This window comes from Taurulus bubalis, assembly GCF_910589615.1.
Source record: "Taurulus bubalis genome assembly, chromosome: 11".
Lineage (NCBI taxonomy): Eukaryota > Metazoa > Chordata > Actinopteri > Perciformes > Cottidae > Taurulus > Taurulus bubalis.
This window is the reverse complement of record NC_136599.1, coordinates 994,464-1,014,565: the sequence shown is the minus strand read 5'-3', so window position 1 is coordinate 1,014,565 and position 20,102 is coordinate 994,464. Positions and strand designations below refer to the sequence as shown.

Here is a 20,102-nt window from a genome sequence, read left to right as displayed (position 1 = left end):
AACGATGCAAGACACCACGACACAACGATACAAGACACCACGACACAACGATACAAGACACCACGACACAACAACGACACCACGACACAACGATACAAGACACCACAACACAACGATACAAGACACCACGACACAACGATACAAGACACCACGACACAACGATACAAGACACCACGACACAACAACGACACCACGACACAACGATACAAGACACCACAACACAACGACGACACCACAATACAACGATACAAGACACCACGACACAACGACGACACCACAATACAACGATACAAGACACCACGACACAACGACAACACCACGACACAACGAAACAAGACACCACGACACAACGACGACACCACAATACAACGATACAAGACACCACGACACAACGACGACACCACGACACAACGATACAAGACACCACGACACAACGGTACAAGACACCACGACACAACGGTGCAAGACACCACAACACAACGGTACAAGACACCACGACACAACGGTACAAGACACCACGACACAACGATACAAGACACCACGACACAACGATACAAGACACCACGACACAACAGTACAAGACACCACGACACAACGATACAAGACACCACGATGCAACGATACAAGACACCACGACACAACGATACAAGACACCACGACACAACGATACAAGACACCACGACACAACGACGACACCACGTCACAACGATACAAGACACCACGACACAACGATACAAGACACCACAACACAACGGTACAAGACACCACGACACAACGATACAAGACACCACGACACAACGGTACAAGACACCACGACACAACGATGCAAGACACCACGACACAACGATGCAAGACACCACGACACAACGATACAAGACACCACGACACAACGGTACAAGACACCACGACACAACGGTGCAAGACACCACGACACAACGACACAACGATACAAGACACCACGACACAACGACGACACCACGTCACAACGATACAAGACACCACGACACAACGATACAAGACACCACAACACAACGGTACAAGACACCACAACACAACGATACAAGACACCACGACACAACGGTATAAGACACCACAACACAACGGTACAAGACACCACGACACAACGGTACAAGACACCACAACACAACGGTACAAGACACCACGACACAACGGTACAAGACACCACGACACAACAATGCAAGACACCACGACACAACGATACAAGACACCACGACACAATGGTACAAGACACCACGACACAACGGTACAAGACACCACGACACAACGATGCAAGACACCACGACACAACGGTGCAAGACACCACGACACAACGACACAACGATACAAGACACCACGACACAACGATACAAGACACCACGACACAACGGTACAAGACACCACGACACAACGGTGCAAGACACCACGACACAACGACACAACGATACAAGACACCACGACACAACGATGCAAGACACCACGACACAACGATGCAAGACACCACGACACAACGATGCAAGACACCACGACACAACGGTACAAGACACCACGACACAACGGTGCAAGACACCACGACACAACGACACAACGATACAAGACACCACGACACAACGATGCAAGACACCACGACACAAAAACGACACAACGGTACAAGACACCACGACACAACAACGACACAACGACACAACGGTACAAGACACCACGACACAACGATGCAAGACACCACGACACAACGATGCAAGACACCACGACACAACGGTACAAGACACCACGACACAACGGTACAAGACACCACGACAACGATACAAGACACCACGACACAACGACACAACGATACAAGACACCACGACACAACGACGACACCACGACACAACGATACAAGACACCACGACACAACGATACAAGACACCACGACACAACAACGACACCACGACACAACGATGCAAGACACCACAACACAACAACGACACCATGACACAACGATACAAGACACCACGACACAACGACGACACCACGTCACAACGATACAAGACACCACGTCACAACGATACAAGACACAACGATACAAGACACCACGACACAACGATACAAGACACCACGACACAACGATACAAGACACCACGACACAACGATACAAGACACCACAACACAACGATACAAGACACCACGACACAACAATACAAGACACCACGACACAACGATACAAGACACCACGACACAACAACGACACCACGACACAACGATGCAAGACACCACGACACAACGATACAAGACACCACGACACAACGATACAAGACACCACGACACAACAACGACACCACGACACAACGATACAAGACACCACAACACAACGATACAAGACACCACGACACAACGATACAAGACACCACGACACAACGATACAAGACACCACGACACAACAACGACACCACGACACAACGATACAAGACACCACAACACAACGATACAAGACACCACGACACAACGATACAAGACACCACGACACAACGATACAAGACACCACGACACAACAACGACACCACGACACAACGATGCAAGACACCACAACACAACAACGACACCATGACACAACAATACAAGACACCACGACACAACGACGACACCACGTCACAACGATACAAGACACCACGTCACAACGATACAAGACACCACGACACAACGATACAAGACACCACGACACAACGATACAAGACACCACGACACAACGATACAAGACACCACGACACAACGATACAAGACACCACGACACAACAACGACACCACGACACAACGATACAAGACACCACAACACAACAACGACACCATGACACAACAATACAAGACACCACGACACAACGATACAAGAAACCACGACACAACGACAAACAATGAGCGGTGAAAAGCTGAAAAAGCTGAAAAACTATTACCTAAAGGAGACTAATTAATTGTATACAAATAGAAGCAAGTCACGTCAAATGAGCAGAAATACAGTTGCAGTGCAGGAATAAGTTACTCAAGGGATCACAGTACAGCAGAGTACTGGTAGTGTACTGATAGTGTGTACTTGTACTGCTGTTAGCCAAACACACCGTAAATTGTTGCACTTTTTGTACATCTCAGAGGTACATATTTTACTTTTTACTGTACTACATCTCAGAGGTATTAATGGCATTATTGATGGGTATTGAATGATATTAATGGGTATTCATGGGTATTGATGGGTAATAAGGGGTATTGATGGACATTAATCGGTATTAATGGGTATTGATGCCGGGCATTAATCAGCATTGATGGGCATTAATGGTTTAAATGGCAGATGAGATAAGATATCTGTGTTGTGTGTGTTGAGGTGTGGATAAAGCTGCCTATCTGATGGGCATCAGCTCTGCTGACCTGCTGAAGGGCCTGCTGAACCCCCGTGTCAAAGTCGGAAACGAGTTCATCATCAAAGGACAGACTGTAGAACAGGTAACCCTTCTATCAATCAATCAATCAATCAAGCAATGAAGCAAATGAAAACAAAGTGCTGTCAAACCTGACCGGCTGTCTATGTGTGTGTAGGTCATGTTCGCGGCGGCCGCTCTGGCCAAAGCCACCTATGACCGCATGTTTAAGTGGTTGGTGAGTCGCATCAACTCATCCTTGTACACCGCTCTGCCTCGCCAGTACTTCATCGGAGTGCTCGACATCGCCGGCTTCGAGGTCTTTGAGGTAAAAGAGGAGAAAGTGACGGAGACTCCAGTCTTTGTGCGAAGCTGTCGAATCGGTCAATGTCAATCTGTACTAGATACACAATCCATGGAAGGTAGTTCAGATAGTTGTATAGAAGTCTATATAAATGACTCCTCTGGTTGTATAGAAGTCTATATAAATGACTCTACTTCTCTTGATGTATTCCCTCAGTAAACATTGTAAACATGAGTTTATGTCTCAATCTCTAGTTTCAAGTCTTCTTCAATACAGCATGATGTTCATTTAGTAAATGATGGTCATTTAGGACGCTTTAGGGCGGGGCTACCTTGGCTACATTCATAAATCCAATCTGACGCTCTACACTATAATGAGAGCCATGTTCAAAGAAACAAATGGTTCTATTTCCATTTGAGTTAATGAACAAGAACTTAGTTCAAATAGGTCCTATTGTACGCTTTTCCTCAGTAGAATGTGAAATAGCTTCTCAGATGCCCAACGTACACTCAGAAACCTGGGATGCAACCCTTGCTGCCTGTGATGGACAACTACACGTCTGTTGTTTATATCTTTTTGCAGTTCAACAACTTTGAGCAGCTGTGCATCAACTTCACCAACGAGAAGCTGCAGCAGTATTTCAACCACCAGATGTTCATCCTGGAGCAGGAGGAGTACAAGTCCGAGGGGATAGAGTGGACCTTCATAGACTTCGGTCTGGACCTACAGGCCTGCATAGACCTCATAGAGAGGGTGCGTGTTTGTGCGTTAGTGCTTGTGTTACTCGTGTCCTTTGTGAAGTGTAGTTACCTTTGACATCACATTGACCAACGGTGTATTATGGAGGTAGACGTGTTGGGTTGAAATTTGATGACGTGAAGGATTCTGCAGGACGTAATCAAAAAATTAATGTGAATATTTTCCAGCCGCTGGGTATTCTGTCCATCATGGAAGAGGAGTGCATGTTCCCCAAGGCCACCGACAACAGCTTTAAGACCAAACTCTACGACAACCATTTTGGAAAGTCGCCCAACTTCCTGCGGCCGCGGCTGGACAAGAAGCGCAAACACGAGACGCACTTTGAGTTGGTCCACTACGCCGGAGTGGTGAGTCTCACGTTCTGCCTGCTGCTGCTCACGCTACGGGGATTTACTGTCACTGGTGTTGTTGTCTGACGGGTCTTCATCACACAGGTGTGCGCCCTCGAGAGCCAAATTCAATTTAAGATATAGGTTATGATATTGGAGGCTGTTATAAAAAAATGACAACATGGTGTTGGAGCGTAAAATGTAAACAGTGAAACAAAGTGGCATTCACAACGCGTGTAATAGGGCAACAACAACAACAACAACAACAACAACAACAACAACAATGGATGACATTTCTTGTTTTTAGCAGCTTCTAAACGACAACCCAACCAGACAGAGTTGGACTGATTGATCTTTGTCGTGTTGTAAGAAACAGAATTCAAAGGAGAGTCCAGAGTAGTGATGCTATGACGTGTTTATGCTTATTTATTTATGTTTATCAGGCCTGAGAATGGACTGTTTGGGTCGAGGAAGTGAGTTTGTGACGACACTTTGGACATGATTGTCTTTGTCTTTCTGAGAAACATGTTATTAAGCAGAGAGACTGAGCTGAGCGGCAACATGAACATTTCCCTTCTCACCTTATGACCCCCACACCGGCAAATGAGAATGAAAGTTATGTGTTTAGACAAAAGTAACCAATAGAGTCTATGCTCAGATTTTGAAGGCCATATTTAGTTAAAAGGGAAGGTCCATGACTAAATACATTACATTTCATCATTCAAGGTGAACACTGACTTTAAAAAGTTGTTGGCAACAAATACAATTATTTCTGATTGATCTTTTTTTAACCAGTACAGACTTTGACAATTATTGATGATATGGATAGTCAGCTGTTATCTAGATCTCAGGATGAAAGTATAGCGAGTAATGAAGCCGATCCTGAAGAGAAGAGGCCTGAGGATGAAGCCTTGGTGAACTGTTCATGCGTACTAATTATTGGATGTCTGGTGTAGCCTCCAGAAGAACTTAGCCAAACAACTTCTCTCGTTCTCTAAATTTATTTTCCTTGATCACCAGTAAAGTAACAAGCGCTGCAATCTTGACATCAGGGAGTCGTCCAGTCAACACGCAGGTTGATCGTCAGAAACACCTGAACAGCTGGAAGGTCGGCTCTTTAATACACGGTTCTCCGTCATGCACATCGAACATTTCTATTGGCTCTAACTCGTCTCAGAGGAGGAGAATCGTGTTCTCATCTTTTCTCACAGGACTGGAACGCAACGACCAGTCTGCTTCCATAATGTCAATATACTGATAAACAGGTGTGAGTGTTGAAGTGCAGAGCGTGGAACCTTGAGGAACCTTGAGGAACCTTGAGGAACCTTGAGGAACAGACAACCGGACCGTTCTCACAGACAGTATTTGTTAAACTGACCTTGCAAAACCTGAACTCTAATAGACATAAGAATAATGAAATGAAGAATATCTACAGAATATAACGATTTATATTATCAGAAACTCCACACCATTTCGACACAAAGGACGCTGTGGGAATGAGATTCAAATAGAAGTCGATTTGTTGAGTTATTGGAATAAAAAAAACAAAAAACAATTCATAGTCACTGCTGTTGTCTGTCTGTATTTCTTTGCAGGTGCCGTACAATATCACAGGATGGCTGGACAAGAACAGAGATCCTCTGAATGAGACGGTGGTGGCTCTGTTCCAGAAGTCCTCTCACAAACTGATGGCTGGACTGTTTGAGGACTACATCTGCTCTGACACAGGTCACTAGACAAACGCTCTCTAGCCTCCACACAGGAGCCGAGCCACACACCTGGAAGGGTGGAAATATTGTGTCGTAAACAACGATCGTTTGTGCTGTTGTTTCAGCGATGGACCCGAAGGCCGAAGGGAAACACAGGAAGAGGAAAGCGGCGTCCTTTCAGACGGTTTCTCAGTTACACAAAGTGAGTTGGCAGGCGTTCAACTCTTTGACTCCGACAGGTGAGACTGCTGATGATTCTCACCGTCTGTTTGATTGAATCCAGGAGAATCTGAAGAAGCTGATGGCTAACCTCCGCACCACTCAGCCTCACTTTGTCCGATGCATCATCCCCAATCACACCAAGAGTCCAGGTAACCCGGCAACAGCATAACACGTCAGAGAGCTAAATGCTAACAATGATATTAGCATACTAACGTGCATTTGTATGCAACCGTTATAATTAGTTTAATAGTTATAAGTGTTTCAATTTGGGCTGCAACTAGCTATTAGTTTCATTATTAATTAAAATGCCCTTTATTGGTATTAAAATCTCCTTTTGTCTGACCGGCAGTCAAAAACCCTAAAGTTTAAACTATGATGTCATCACTGAAGAACTAAAACTGCCTCATAAGTTGTTTGTGCAAGGAGCTTATTGCAACCAATATTTACACTTGTAGTTCAGTGGCGCCCTCTAGTGGCATTAGTGGTCATGACTGGAAGTCCAGGTAGGAAGGGGGAGGGGCCAAACAAACAGGACTTTCACCCAGGAAAGTGTGAAACCGAAAATGAACACGTTGACTTATTTTAAGTAAACCACATAGCTACGTTAAAACATACTTAGTGCGTTAGCATACAACCACATCAGCTACTACAAAAGAAATATGCTTATTTTAACCCAAACCATTAAATGAACGTAACTTAGTAGTTTGATTAAAAACGCTTTTTGGTTAAAAATCCCATGAAACAGAGAAAATATGCAAAGAAACTGAAACCAAAGAATGATCATTGAGCGATATTTCCTTTAAATCAAAATTGACACACAAAAAAAACGACTCGACATCTTCGTCGATGGACACAAGCTGAGTGACATGAGATAAAATAATAATAATCCTATATTAGTCCCGCAGTGGGGAAAATACATTGTGATCAATTGAGTTGATTTGATAATATTAACTAACCTAGACCAAATAAAGAACAATAAAGTTGAGTCTTTGTGACTCAACTTTGCAAAGTAAAGTAAAAGGACAGCTTATTGAATCTAAAACATCAGTGCCATGAAGGCTCAGGTGTGCTTCCTGTGTCCGTCCTGCAGGTGTGATGGATGCCTTCCTGGTCCTCCACCAGTTGAGGTGTAACGGAGTCCTCGAGGGGATCAGGATTTGCAGGAAGGGCTTTCCCAATCGCATCCTGTACGCCGAGTTCAAACAACGGTCGGTCTGGAGCCACGCAAGCTCATCTTTCACCGGTGCTACTGAGCCGGCGTCAACGCTCATCCCTCCATGTGCACTTCTCTTTCTCAGTTATCGCATCTTGAACCCTGCTGCCATCCCAGAGGACTCGTACGTGGACAGCAGGAAGGCTGTGGAGAAGCTGCTCGGCTCTCTGGACATCGACCACAGCCAGTACAAGTTTGGACACAGCAAGGTGCGGCACAGACACGGTGGACGCCACCTCCAGGGTCTCAGGACACCGGGTGTCATGAACTGTGCAGATTGTAACGCCCTCGGAGGGAAATCTAAGACTCTCCGGTTCAGACGGAGCTGCTGTCAACGCCCCCGACTTCTGTATAACGCTCGGCTCTCTGGTCTCCTCTACCCTCTCAGGTGTTTTTCAAGTCGGGGCTGTTGGGTCTGTTGGAGGACTTGAGGGACAGCCGTCTGTCTGAGATCCTCACCGTCGTTCAGGCCATGGCCCGAGGGAAGCTGATGAGGGTGCAACGGGAAAAGATGGAGCTGGAAAGGTCAATTAACGTGAATTATTAAGAACAGCAAGAGTGCTGCGTACGCTGAATGTCTGATCATGATATTCGTTGTATGGGGAGAAGCGTGAGCTTTGGCTGTAATTCTTCCTCTCAGGGACGCTGCACTGGTGGTCCAGGTCAACATCACAGCCTTCTTCTCCGTGAGGACCTGGCCGTGGATGATGCTGTTCTATAAGCTCCGCCCATTGCTCCGGAGCGCCCAGGTGGAGAAAGAACTGGCCGCTCTCAAAGAAGAGTTCAAGAAGTTGAAAGAGGCCTTTGACAGGTATGTTTAGACATTCACATTATTATTTACAGATACGGTACGCTGCTCTGCGTTTATTTTAAATACATCCACGTTGCCTTGTCCTCCTCCGTCAGGTCGGAGGCGAAGCGTGGCGAGGCGGAGGAGCGGCAGGTGGTCTTGGTTCAGGAGAAGAAGGACTTGGCGCTGCAGCTCCAAGCCGTGAGTCACACTGAAGCTTCAAGTCCGCATCTCGTATCTGAGTCTGGATGAACTCGTGTTCGTGCAGTTGTGAAAGCAAGCGGGAAACATTACAACCGGGGGATTATTATGGGATCTACAAGAGCTCCAGCTTCTTTAGAAGAGTCTTAACCAACAAGACGGGGCAGTTCTGTATCGCCTGTTCAGGCCTGTTCACTCGGACGGGTTTAGCCTAGCATAGCACAAAGACTGAAAGCGGATGGAAACTGCTAGCCTAATCAAAAGGTCATATCTGCAAGTGGAAAAAAGTGGGATAACAATACATTTTGTTAAAATATAAGATTTGATCTATGAAACATTACAGCTCGTTGTACCCCTTTAATGAGCTCTTCTCTTGTAAGCTCATCTAAAGTGTGCTTTGTTCCACTTGACTCCTCCAGGAGCAGGACAACCTGACGGACGCAGAGGAGCGCTGCAACCAGCTCATCCAGTCCAAAATCTCCATGGAGTCGAAGCTGAAGGAGATGCAGGAGCGGCTGGAGGACGAGGAGGAGGTGACGGCCTCGCTGACGTCCAAGAAGCGCCAGCTGGAGGAGGAGGTGGTCGCCCTGAAGAAAGACGTGGACGACCTGGAGATGACTCTGGCCAAAGTGGAGAAAGAGAGGCACGGAGTGGAGAACAAGGTGTGTTGAGCGTCGGGTTCTCTCTCTTTGTTCTCTTTGTTGGGTTGAAGTCGGTGACGAGTGGAACATCCTGTGTCCTTCCGTCCAGGTGAAGAACCTGTCCCACGAGATGAGTGTCCTGGATGAATGCATCGCTTCTCTGAGCAGAGAGAAAGCCGCCCTGCAGGAGGCTCACCAGCAGGCTCTCACCGACCTCCAGGCGCAGGAGGACAAGGTCAACATGCTGGTCAAGGGCAAAGTGCGGCTGGAGCAGCAGGTGGACGATGTAAGAACAGACCTCAGAAATCAAATCTCCGTGATTTAACAGTTTGAATTGCTCATCTGGAAACCCCATGCAATCATATAATATTGCAACGCCGCCCACACAAACATAAACTCATCCCACTCAACCAGCACCCTTTCTTCCTTGTTTTTCCAGTTTTGAATATAAGCTTCTTGCAATGTAGAAAAATAGAAAATATCTCTCTGAAGGGTCAACATGTATAAAGAGTATGATAAGCAGTTTCTGTGCTTCTTCTTGTACTTTGGCATTCTACTTTTGGAACGTAATGAATAAAAGAAAAAATGCAATAAGCTTGTAATTCAGTGATCCAACTCATATGCTATCTAAGTTTGTGGATACTTCTCAAATGATGGACAACATTCTACAGGAAATTCCTCCATTCAGTGTTTTAATGAAGGAAGTAAATCGGGCTTCCTAAAATGTCCCTCCAAAATCCCGATAGTTGTTTAGGTGCATGAGAATCACTAAAATCTCCTTAAGGCCAACATGAAAACACCTAAAGGAACTTTCTATGTGACCCAATGGCCATCTAAGAAGAATTTTTAGAGACATAAGAACCACTTAAAGGGCATACAACCAAGGGTACGCTCAAGAGCCTCCCCAGGGCCACCCAGTGGATCTCTTGAGGCTGAAACTTTTAAAAGACCCCAACACTAAAAGACCCCTCAACCCTCCCTCAGGGTTTTGGTCCTTGGGATCAAAGTGATCCGTTCTCTCTCTTCTCTACAGGTAGAGAATTCCTTGGAGCTGGAGAAGAAGCTGCGTTTGGATCTGGAGCGAATCAAACGGAAGCTGGAGGGCGATCTGAAGCTGTCCATGGACTCCGTGAAGGACCTGGAGAACCAGAAGGACGAGCTGGAGGAGAGGCTGAAGAAGTAAGAAAACACAAACAACTGACAATTTCTCCACAAGGACGAAGCTCAACTGAAAGAATGATGAAGTTCCGGGTTAACATGTGAAACTGAATGAATAATTAGGAGCGTCAAGATCATTTACTCGAGAACTTTCCGTCTCTCTCCAAAGAAAAGACTTTGAGTCGGGTCAGCTTCAGTCTAAGCTGGAGGACGAGCAGAGCGTGCTCACTGCTCTCCAGAAGAAGATCAAAGAGCTCCAGGTTGGTCCGGCTGATCTAGACCAAGTAGAACTTGAGACTATAGCTTCCTGATCTTCCTCTTCGTCACCGCCTGTGCTGTCATCGCTCCCTCAGACTCGCATCGAGGAGCTGGAGGAGGTGCTGGATGCGGAGCGGGCGTGGCGCTCCAAAGCAGAGCGTCAGAGGAACGACATCACCAAAGAGCTGGAGGACCTCGGGGAGAGGCTGGAGGAGGCCGGAGGAGCCTCGGCGGCTCAGATCGCCCTCAACAGGTCAGCAATGTGCTTCTCGCCCTCTCCAATGTGGTCCAGACTTTGTTCAACTGTCCTGACTGTGGTTGATCTGGAGGTGTGTTTACTTGAACAGAGCGGTGTGCAAACTGTGACTAACTTGACGTCAAACAGGAAGAGGGAGGCGGACTTCCTGAAGATGCGGCGGGAGCTGGAGGAGGCGGGGCTTCACCACGAGGCGACGGCCGCCACTCTGAGGAAAAAGCACTCGGACATGGTGACGGAGCTCAGCGAGCAGATCGACGCTCTGCAGCGAGCCAAACAGAAGCTGGAGAAGGAGAAGGTGGAGTTCAGGCTGGAGGCCGACGACCTGGCTGCTAACGTGGAGCAGCTGTGCAGGAACAAAGTACGTCCACCAGGAAGTAGAAAACTCCAGTCTGAAGGAGAACTACGCACATTGTATCGTCATGTTGTTCTATAGTGAAGTCTATGCTTCATGTGTTAAAGCTGCATTCTCTCTACTGACCACCAGAGGGCGACTCCTGAATGAAAAAACACCTTTGTCTTTCAAACCCTGAACCGCTAGTTTGTAACGCAGCTTTCTGTTAAAAATACGTGACTCCAGCAGTTAGATTGATATGGCTGCTTGTGTGTGTGTGTGTGTGTGTGTGTGTGTGTGTGTGTGTGTGTGTGTGTGTTATTAGGGCGCGGTGGAGAAGATGTGCAGGGTTTATGAGGACCAGTTGAATGAAACCAGGAGCAGAGTGGAGGAGCTGCAGAGACAGCTGACCGACGCCTCTGCTCAGAAAGCACGAGCGCTCACAGAAACCGGTACAACACACACACACACACACACACACACACACACACACACACACACACACACACACACACACACAGATATGATCATCATAATAATAAATAGGAGGATTTCTTGATCATCCACTGAATACATTTGTATTCATTATAAGTGCAAAGAATGTGTCTTGTATTTCATTCTCAGTGCATGAGTGTAAGGAAGGAGGCGGGACTAACCCACTTTAAACTCCTCCTCCGTGCCGTTCTTGCAGCCGAGTACAGCCGCCGTCTGGAGGAGCGGGACGCTATGATTGGTCAGCTCCAGCGCTCCAAAGCCGGAGTTTGCCAGAACTCTGAAGACCTGAAGAGGCAGCTGGAGGAGGAGAGCAAGGTAACCTTCATAACTCTGAACCTTCATAGCTCTGAACCTTCATAACTCTGAACCTTCATAACTCTGAACCTTCATAACTCTGAACCTTCATAGCTCTGAACCTTCATAACTCTGAACCTTCATAACTCTGAACCTTCATAACTCTGAACCTTCATAGCTCTGAACCTTCATAGCTCTGAACCTTCATAACTCTGAACCTTCATAACTCTGAACCTTCATAGCTCTGAACCTTCATAGCTCTGAACCTTCATAACTCTGAACCTTCATAACTCTGAACCTTCATAGCTCTGAACCTTCATAGCTCTGAACCTTCATAACTCTGAACCTTCATAACTCTGAACCTTCATAGCTCTGATCCTTCATAGCTCTGAACCTTCATAGCTCTGAACCTTCATAACTCTGAACCTTCATAGCTCTGAACCTTCATAGCTCTGAACCTTCATAGCTCTGAACCTTCATAACTCTGAACCTTCATAACTCTGAACCTTCATAACTCTGAACCTTCATAGCTCTGAACCTTCATAACTCTGAACCTTCATAACTCTGAACCTTCATAGCTCTGAACCTTCATAGCTCTGAACCTTCATAACTCTGAACCTTCATAACTCTGAACCTTCATAGCTCTGATCCTTCATAGCTCTGAACCTTCATAGCTCTGAACCTTCATAACTCTGAACCTTCATAGCTCTGATCCATCATTTCAATGCTCAACGTACGGTCGTCCTAAAGCCAATGTTCTCCTGTGGGCTTCAGGCTCGCGTGGCGCTGGCTCACGCGGTGCAGACGTCGCATCACGACAGCAGTCTGCTCCGGGAGCAGCTGGAGGAGGAGCAGGAGTCCAAGGCCGAGCTGCAGAGGGAGCTCTCCAAAGCCAACAGCCAGGTGTTCCAGTGGAGAGCCAAGTACGAGACGGACGCCGTGCTGAGGATAGAGGAGCTGGAGGACGCCAAGTAAGGACACTCTGATGATGGTATCGACGCTGACCTCCTGACCGTTCCTCCAGCACCAACACCAGGTGTTCCTAATTACCACACAAACTAGGGGACATTCAATTCACTGAGCACATCCATCAGATCATAACATTGTCTTCACCGGCTGCATAACGGGTCGCACCATGAGTCGACCAGGACCAGGAGAATCTTTTTTTTCCATTTGTGCAGCTCAGTACTTGTTTGTTTCCATCTCAACTGCTCAACTCAGTCGTTTGTCTCGTGCCGTTTGTTTGCAGGAAAAAGTTGGTGGTCAAACTGCAGACGGTGGAGGAAACCATGGAGACGTCTCAGGCCAAATGCTCCTCGCTAGAGAAAACCAAACTGTGTCTGCAGACGGAGATCGAAGAGCTGCTGGTTGAACTGGAACGAACCAACGCCGCCGCTCTGGCTCTGGAGAAGAGGCAACGCAACTTCGACAAGGTCGGCGACGCCAGCCGTCACTCTCCGCTCAGTCAACATCCATGTGATGTAAAATAAATGTGATTTCTCTTTCTTTGTTTGATTCAGTTGTTGAGCGACTGGAAGCTGAAGTTTGAGGAGAGTCAGACGGACCTGGAGGCGTCGCAGAGAGAGTCCCGCAGTCTGAGCACCGAGCTCTTCAAACTGAAGAACTGCTATGAAGAAGCTTTGGACCATCTGGAGACGGTGAAGCGAGAAAACAAGAACCTGCAAGGTACCTTCTGCCCATCGTCTGTCTTCTGCACTGAGCGTCTGTACGTTGGGCTCCAAGCCTCAGAATGTGGAAGATATCCTGATGAATGAAGGCAAAGTTAAGCATGTTTATACCTACAGTAGTAACCAAGGAACGCCTGACACAATTTGATCAACCTTTTCGTATCAGACACACTCTCAGAAACATTTTGTAAAGGCTCCACCTGGGACCCTTTCAGAGGGTTCTACACATAACCCCATGGGGTTTTATCTAGAACTTGACGTGGTGCAGCGCAACCCAGAACGATCATGGTTGACAATCACAATCTTTCTTCCAAAAGTAGTTTGTTTTGGATGAAAAGGTTCTTATTGGGACCTTTAGTGTCACAAGTAGAAGAATAAATTATCCCTTATTAATCCCCTTGGGGAAATTCTTCTCTGCATTTGGCCCATCCCTGGTTGGGGAGCAGTGGGCAGCCCTGTGAGGCGCCTGGGGAGCAGTTAATGGTTCAGTGTCTTGCTCAGGGACACTTCGACATGTGAGCTGTGGGGGAACTGGGGATCGAGCCGGCTGCCTTGTGGTTGCGGGACGACCACTCATCCCCCTGAGCTTCAGCCGCCCTTAAAGAAGTAATCCTTGAAGAACTCTTTTTGAGAAAACGGTTATTCAGTTCTGGGTAGAACCTCAGGCTTTTAGCAGGAATCCGTTAGGAACTCTAGTTTCTCAGAGTGTCAAACATCTTGCGATAATTGACTGCTATGGACTTGCATTCATATTGTGAATGAAGAATGTATATCGCGACTGTGTTTGACTCCAGAGGAGATACTGGACCTCACGGAGCAGATCGGTCAGGGAGGGAAGACCATCTATGAGCTGGAGAGGATGAAGAAGATCCTGGATATGGAGAAGAGTGATATCAGAGCAGCTCTGGAGGAAGCAGAGGTAACTAACTAACTCACCTGCTGGAGACACCCGCCAACTGTCCACCGACTCATCCTTTCATCAAACAACTCTGTACCCACCAGGGAACTCTGGAGCACGAGGAGAGTAAGACCTTGAGATTCCAGATGGAGCTGCAGCAGATAAGGACAGAGATCGAGCGCAAGATTGCAGAGAAAGATGAAGAGATCGACAACCTCAGGTACCATATATATTAGAAATAGTCAACCAGGAGCCGGTGTGGTAGAGATCAGGACTTTAAACCTAACTAACCAGTTGAATACAACTTTTTACAACCGTGGAAAATATGCAGTAGACCTACAGAAAAACTATGCATCAGAGTAGTAATACCAGTGCTGTCCACCAGGCGGGGCCACCAGCGCTCCCTGGAGACCATGCAGGCCAGTTTGGAGGCGGAGGTTCGTAGTCGCAGTGAGGCGGTGCGTCTGAAGAAGAAGATGGAGTCCGACCTGAACGAGATGGAGGTTCAGCTGGGACACGCCAACAGACAGGCAGCCGAGAGCCAGAGGGCCATCAGAAACCTGCAGACACAGGTAGCCTCACCTCATCAGAATCCATGGAAGATGGGTCTGTCCACAGTGGACTGGTCTCTGCTGGATCTGGGTCTGTCCGCGGTGGGCTATTGTGATGTGCTAACGCTGTGCTCTGTCCTCTCTCAGGTTAAAGAGCAACAGATAGATCTGGAGGACAAGGTCCAGTTGGCCAATCAGCTCAAAGAGCAGCTCGTCCTGCTGGACCGACGTTGCTCACTGATGTCGGCTGAGGAGGAGGAGCTGCGGGGGATTCTGGAACAAACGGACCGCGGACGCAAGATGGCCGAACACGAGCTGGTGGAGGTCATGGAGAGACAGAACTTGCTCGCCACACAGGTACACACACACACACACACACACACACAGACACACACACACACACACACAATCGACTAATTGATCAATCATTGAATTAACAGATGTTCTGGACAGACTGACTGATTGCCGGTGAACTGATTGATTAGCCGCCTGATGTCCTGGTTGTGTTTCAGAACTCGGGTCTGATGAGCCAGAAGAAGAAGCTGGAGGCCGACGTGGTTCAGCTGACGGGGGAGGTGGACGAGTTCATGGAGGAGAGTCGCAGTGCTGAGGAGAAAGCCAAGAAGGCCATCACTGATGTCAGTCCTGACCCCTGACCTCTGTCCACAACCAAACAAACCCTGATGTGATTGTCTTGTTTTTTTTAGGAAGCGGGTTTCAACCTTTTCTGTGGTCTCACCTTCTTACCTTAGACCAGTGGTTCTTAACCTTATTGGAGGTACTGAACCCTGCAAGCTTCATCAGTGCAATCACCGAACCCTACGTAATTGTAAATATTGAATAGGATTTCTTCAAAACGAACCATGCATCAGTTGCAAACAAAAGCACTGTGTTCAAAGAATCCATATTGTACGTATTAGTCCAACCACTTTCTTTTTTTGCTCGACATAGTTAGCATGAAAACAAATGAAAAATTGATACGGACTCCATCGCCGGCGACAGAAAGTAACATGCAAAACTAAAATTACTGTAACCCTCCGAAAATGTACGCAATTGCCGTAATTCCAACGTATTCTGAACGCTAAGAAGTCGAGCTTCCCAATGGTGTGCGGTCACATTGCGCCGAGCTTGCCTGTGGGGGAGGGGTGTTGGTGAGCACAGCTGCAGGGGAAGAAGAAAAATGTTGTGTTGTGGCCCTACATTGCTCGTGTGAACCGGGCTGTACTGTGTGTGTCTTGACCCCTGCTGAACCCCTGAGAGTGACTCACCGAACCCCTGGGGTTCGATCGAACCCAGGTTAAGAACCACTGCCTTAGACAGTTGTGACGTGTCTTTCCCTGACTCTCGTGTAAACATGTGCTTCACCAGGCGGCTCTGATGGCGGAGGAGCTGAAGAAGGAGCAGGACAGCAGCACCATGATGGAGAGGATGAAGAAGAACATGGTGTCCACGGTGAAAGGTACACAACCACACAGACTCCGTGGGCCGGGTTCACCTGCCGGGCCGACGTTAACGCCGCGGTTCTTCCTCCCAAAGAGCTGCAGGTCAAGCTGGACGAGACGGAGCAGTCGGCGCTGAAGGGAGGAAAGAAGCAGCTTCACAAGCTGGAGACCAGAGTGAGTGTTCACTCCTTCCACTCGGGAGGGGTGTATTGAGCTGGAGACATCCAGAGTTCTCAGAATCTACTGGAGTCACATGGAGAAACACTTTGTCTCCTCTCTGCCATCGAGTGAGTGTCATGCTGGAGACAAAGAGACAAAGAGACAAAGAGACAGAGAGACAGAGAGACAAAGAGACAGACAGAGAGACAGAGAGACAAAGAGACAAAGAGACAGAGAGACAGAGAGACAGAGAGACAGAGAGACAAAGAGACAGAGAGACAGAGAGACAGAGAGACAGAGAGACAAAGAGAGAGACAAAGAGACAAAGAGAGAGAGAGACAGAGAGACAAAGAGACAGAGAGACAGAGAGACAAAGAGACAGAGAGACAACATGTCTGAGAGACACTGGCAGCTACTCTCCAGGTGTTATCTTCGGGTTAATCGTGGCTCAAACAGCAGCAGTTCATCATGATGCCGTGTTCACACCGGACGCGACGCAAATTTGCGGCGCCGCGTCCACCGCGGAAGTTTACTCGCACGAGTAGAAAGAGGGTGTTCACACCAAACGCGAATTTGCGGCGCGACCAAAGGGGCGTGGCTTAGCTCTGCTGCTTGCCTCTGTGAGAGACAAGCGACGAAGCTTTCATTTCCGCTATCGACCATGGAATAAATAACCACTAGTTCTGCTTTATACTTGTTGTGGAAGTCCCAAACATGTGGGAACATCAAACGCCCTCGTGTTCGGGTTCATAACATCATCCGTAGCCGCACACAGCTCGGTGAATTTCACCGACTCCTCCAGGAACTGCGTCTGGCTTATCTCCGTAAAACGATGCCGATTATGCCATCCACCATGGAAATAACCACCAGTTCTGCTTCATACTTTTTGTGTAAAGTCCACATACGTCGGAACATCAAACTCCATGGTGTCTGGGTTCATACTATTATCCGTAGTCCCACAACAGCGTCTCAATGAAGCCGCTGTCAGCGCTGGTTCAGGCGCAGCAGCAGCAGTTTCATTCAGAACCGGGGAGACGGCGGTGGTGACGGGCGGAGCTTCTCAACGCTGATTCTCAATGCTGATTGGCTGCCGCAACTTTGCGTCACGCGATTTCTCCGCCAGAGTTGGGAGAATTCAACTCACGCGAATTCGCGCCGCGTCCTTCGCTTCGTTCGCCCCAGGTCAAACGTTCTGTTCGCGCCGCCTCAACGCGTCTATCTCGCCGCACATTCGCGCCGCAGCGCGTCTGTGGGTTGACTTTACATGGAATCTGGTCGCGCCGCAAATTCGCGCCGCGTCCGGTGTGAACACGGCATGAGACCAACAAGCAGAACATCTGTTAGTGGAGCAGCAGGTAACATTAGTGATGTCATACGGAGTCTGGTCACATGATGAGGGCTAATCAATGAGAGATAATCAATGAGGCCATCGATGACCTCAGAATAGAGTTTTAAAGTTTTTCCAGGTATTTTTTTGTGTTGCTGCTCAAGAAAAATTATGTGTTTACTAAATATATGTTGATGTATTGATTCATTATCTTTTTTTCTCACAATATAATCAAAAGGAAGCGATACGAGTATTGATAGGAGTGAGAGTATTGATCACAGGCTGTGTGTTCAGGTGAGGGAGCTGCAGACGGAGCTGATGATGGAGCAGAAGAGGAGCGACGAGTCTCTGAAAGGAGTCCGTCGCTACGAGAAGAGAGTGAAGGAGCTGACGTACCAGGTCTGACCTCATCTCAGTCCACGCTTCTGCTGGTTCCACGGCTTCTATTTATTTCATTGGTTCTCTTTGTGTCCCGGCAGTCGGAGGAGGACCGGAAGACTCTGCTGAGGATGCAGGAGCTCATCGATAAGCTTCAGTCCAAAGTCAAGAGCTACAAGAGACAAGCGGAGAACGCCGTGAGTTCAACGAGTTCGACCAGTCGGTGTGGCGATGCACACTGACTGTTCTCCTGTGGGCTTAATAATAATGACCATTGTCAGCACATGCGCCAAAATACATCAAAACGTGCGGCCTGGTCGGGAATCGACTTTTCTAAGAGATTCGACCTGCCGTTTCCCCCGAAAAATGCGAAAAACTGCGATGAATTGTTCCATTCACTTAAATGGGGTTTTCGGCGTGAAGAGAGCAAAAAAAACATGCATCTTTGTGCCCATAGTGACTCGCCATACTTTAACGTAGAGAAATTATTTGAAGTTTAAAACGTTGACAAAAGTCTGGAGTTTATTTCCCCAGTTGAGCATTTTTTGGTAGCTAGCACAGTTTTCATGTAATTATTGTTCAAGTTTAGGAACATTTTCTTGACATTTTTACAAATCTAACTATCATTTTCTACCATGAAGCAAACGTGGGCACTTTCTGAACTGCAATTACGCTCTCATCTCTAAACCCCACAAACAGGAACAAACAGGACACGGAAACGTTCACAAAAGGCTTGTGCCTCTCCTCATTCCTCTATTTTCGCGATGGGAGTCACGGAAATTCAAATTCAGTAGTTGTTTCCGTTAAATCCACAGTCCAGTCTCCCTCAGTCTGCCACTCAGACATTTTCTAGTTTTTATAAATCACCACAATCTGTGAAATGTCTCTCTGGGAGTGAAAGATCAGCTGACTCTATATAGTGCGTTTACAGGTTCTCTGTTCTCTACCTGCTCAGAGACTAGTTGGTGAACAACGAGGAGCATTTAGTAGCTAAAGAGACCTGGTGGAGACTAAAAACAGAGCTAGCAGAGAGAGACTTGGCACGTTGCGATGTGGCGATGAGCAGCTGTGGTCATTGAAAGGTAAGAAGTTGACTCCTGGCCGTTGTTCCTCTTTGCGTCCACCAGGAGGAGCAGGTGAGCTGCAGCACGGTGCGTTTCAGGAAAGTCCAACACGAGCTGGACGACGCCGAGGAGAGAGCCGACGTCGCCGAGACCAACGTCAACAAGCTGCGGATTCGAACCCGCGAGCAGTCCAGCAAGGTCGCCATGGTGAGGCCCGCCACGCGCTCGGCCTTGTTTTGGATCCAGAATAAA

At 47.5% G+C, this 20,102-nt stretch overlaps 1 protein-coding gene across 1 annotated transcript in view; it reads left to right on the top strand.

The window, feature by feature from the left end:
- LOC306743847 (myosin-7-like) overlaps positions 1-20,102 on the top strand; it is a gene marked incomplete at its 5' end in the record, with an annotated part of 28,757 nt that overhangs the window by 7,337 nt on the left and 1,318 nt on the right. The window contains 33 exons of the mRNA XM_079226412.1: positions 3,347-3,465; positions 3,559-3,708; positions 4,267-4,437; positions 4,611-4,790; positions 6,368-6,500; positions 6,607-6,683; positions 6,765-6,852; positions 7,794-7,911; positions 8,002-8,125; positions 8,305-8,441; positions 8,557-8,727; positions 8,823-8,907; positions 9,327-9,569; positions 9,658-9,834; positions 10,582-10,727; positions 10,876-10,966; positions 11,060-11,217; positions 11,350-11,581; positions 11,880-12,006; positions 12,246-12,364; positions 13,118-13,314; positions 13,593-13,776; positions 13,864-14,029; positions 14,826-14,950; positions 15,034-15,149; positions 15,315-15,501; positions 15,628-15,837; positions 15,993-16,118; positions 16,849-16,939; positions 17,017-17,096; positions 18,703-18,807; positions 18,888-18,983; positions 19,914-20,057. Coding sequence (XP_079082538.1) covers positions 3,347-3,465; positions 3,559-3,708; positions 4,267-4,437; positions 4,611-4,790; positions 6,368-6,500; positions 6,607-6,683; positions 6,765-6,852; positions 7,794-7,911; positions 8,002-8,125; positions 8,305-8,441; positions 8,557-8,727; positions 8,823-8,907; positions 9,327-9,569; positions 9,658-9,834; positions 10,582-10,727; positions 10,876-10,966; positions 11,060-11,217; positions 11,350-11,581; positions 11,880-12,006; positions 12,246-12,364; positions 13,118-13,314; positions 13,593-13,776; positions 13,864-14,029; positions 14,826-14,950; positions 15,034-15,149; positions 15,315-15,501; positions 15,628-15,837; positions 15,993-16,118; positions 16,849-16,939; positions 17,017-17,096; positions 18,703-18,807; positions 18,888-18,983; positions 19,914-20,057 — 4,673 coding nt within the window. The remainder of the gene's footprint in view (positions 1-3,346; positions 3,466-3,558; positions 3,709-4,266; positions 4,438-4,610; positions 4,791-6,367; positions 6,501-6,606; positions 6,684-6,764; positions 6,853-7,793; positions 7,912-8,001; positions 8,126-8,304; positions 8,442-8,556; positions 8,728-8,822; positions 8,908-9,326; positions 9,570-9,657; positions 9,835-10,581; positions 10,728-10,875; positions 10,967-11,059; positions 11,218-11,349; positions 11,582-11,879; positions 12,007-12,245; positions 12,365-13,117; positions 13,315-13,592; positions 13,777-13,863; positions 14,030-14,825; positions 14,951-15,033; positions 15,150-15,314; positions 15,502-15,627; positions 15,838-15,992; positions 16,119-16,848; positions 16,940-17,016; positions 17,097-18,702; positions 18,808-18,887; positions 18,984-19,913; positions 20,058-20,102) is intronic.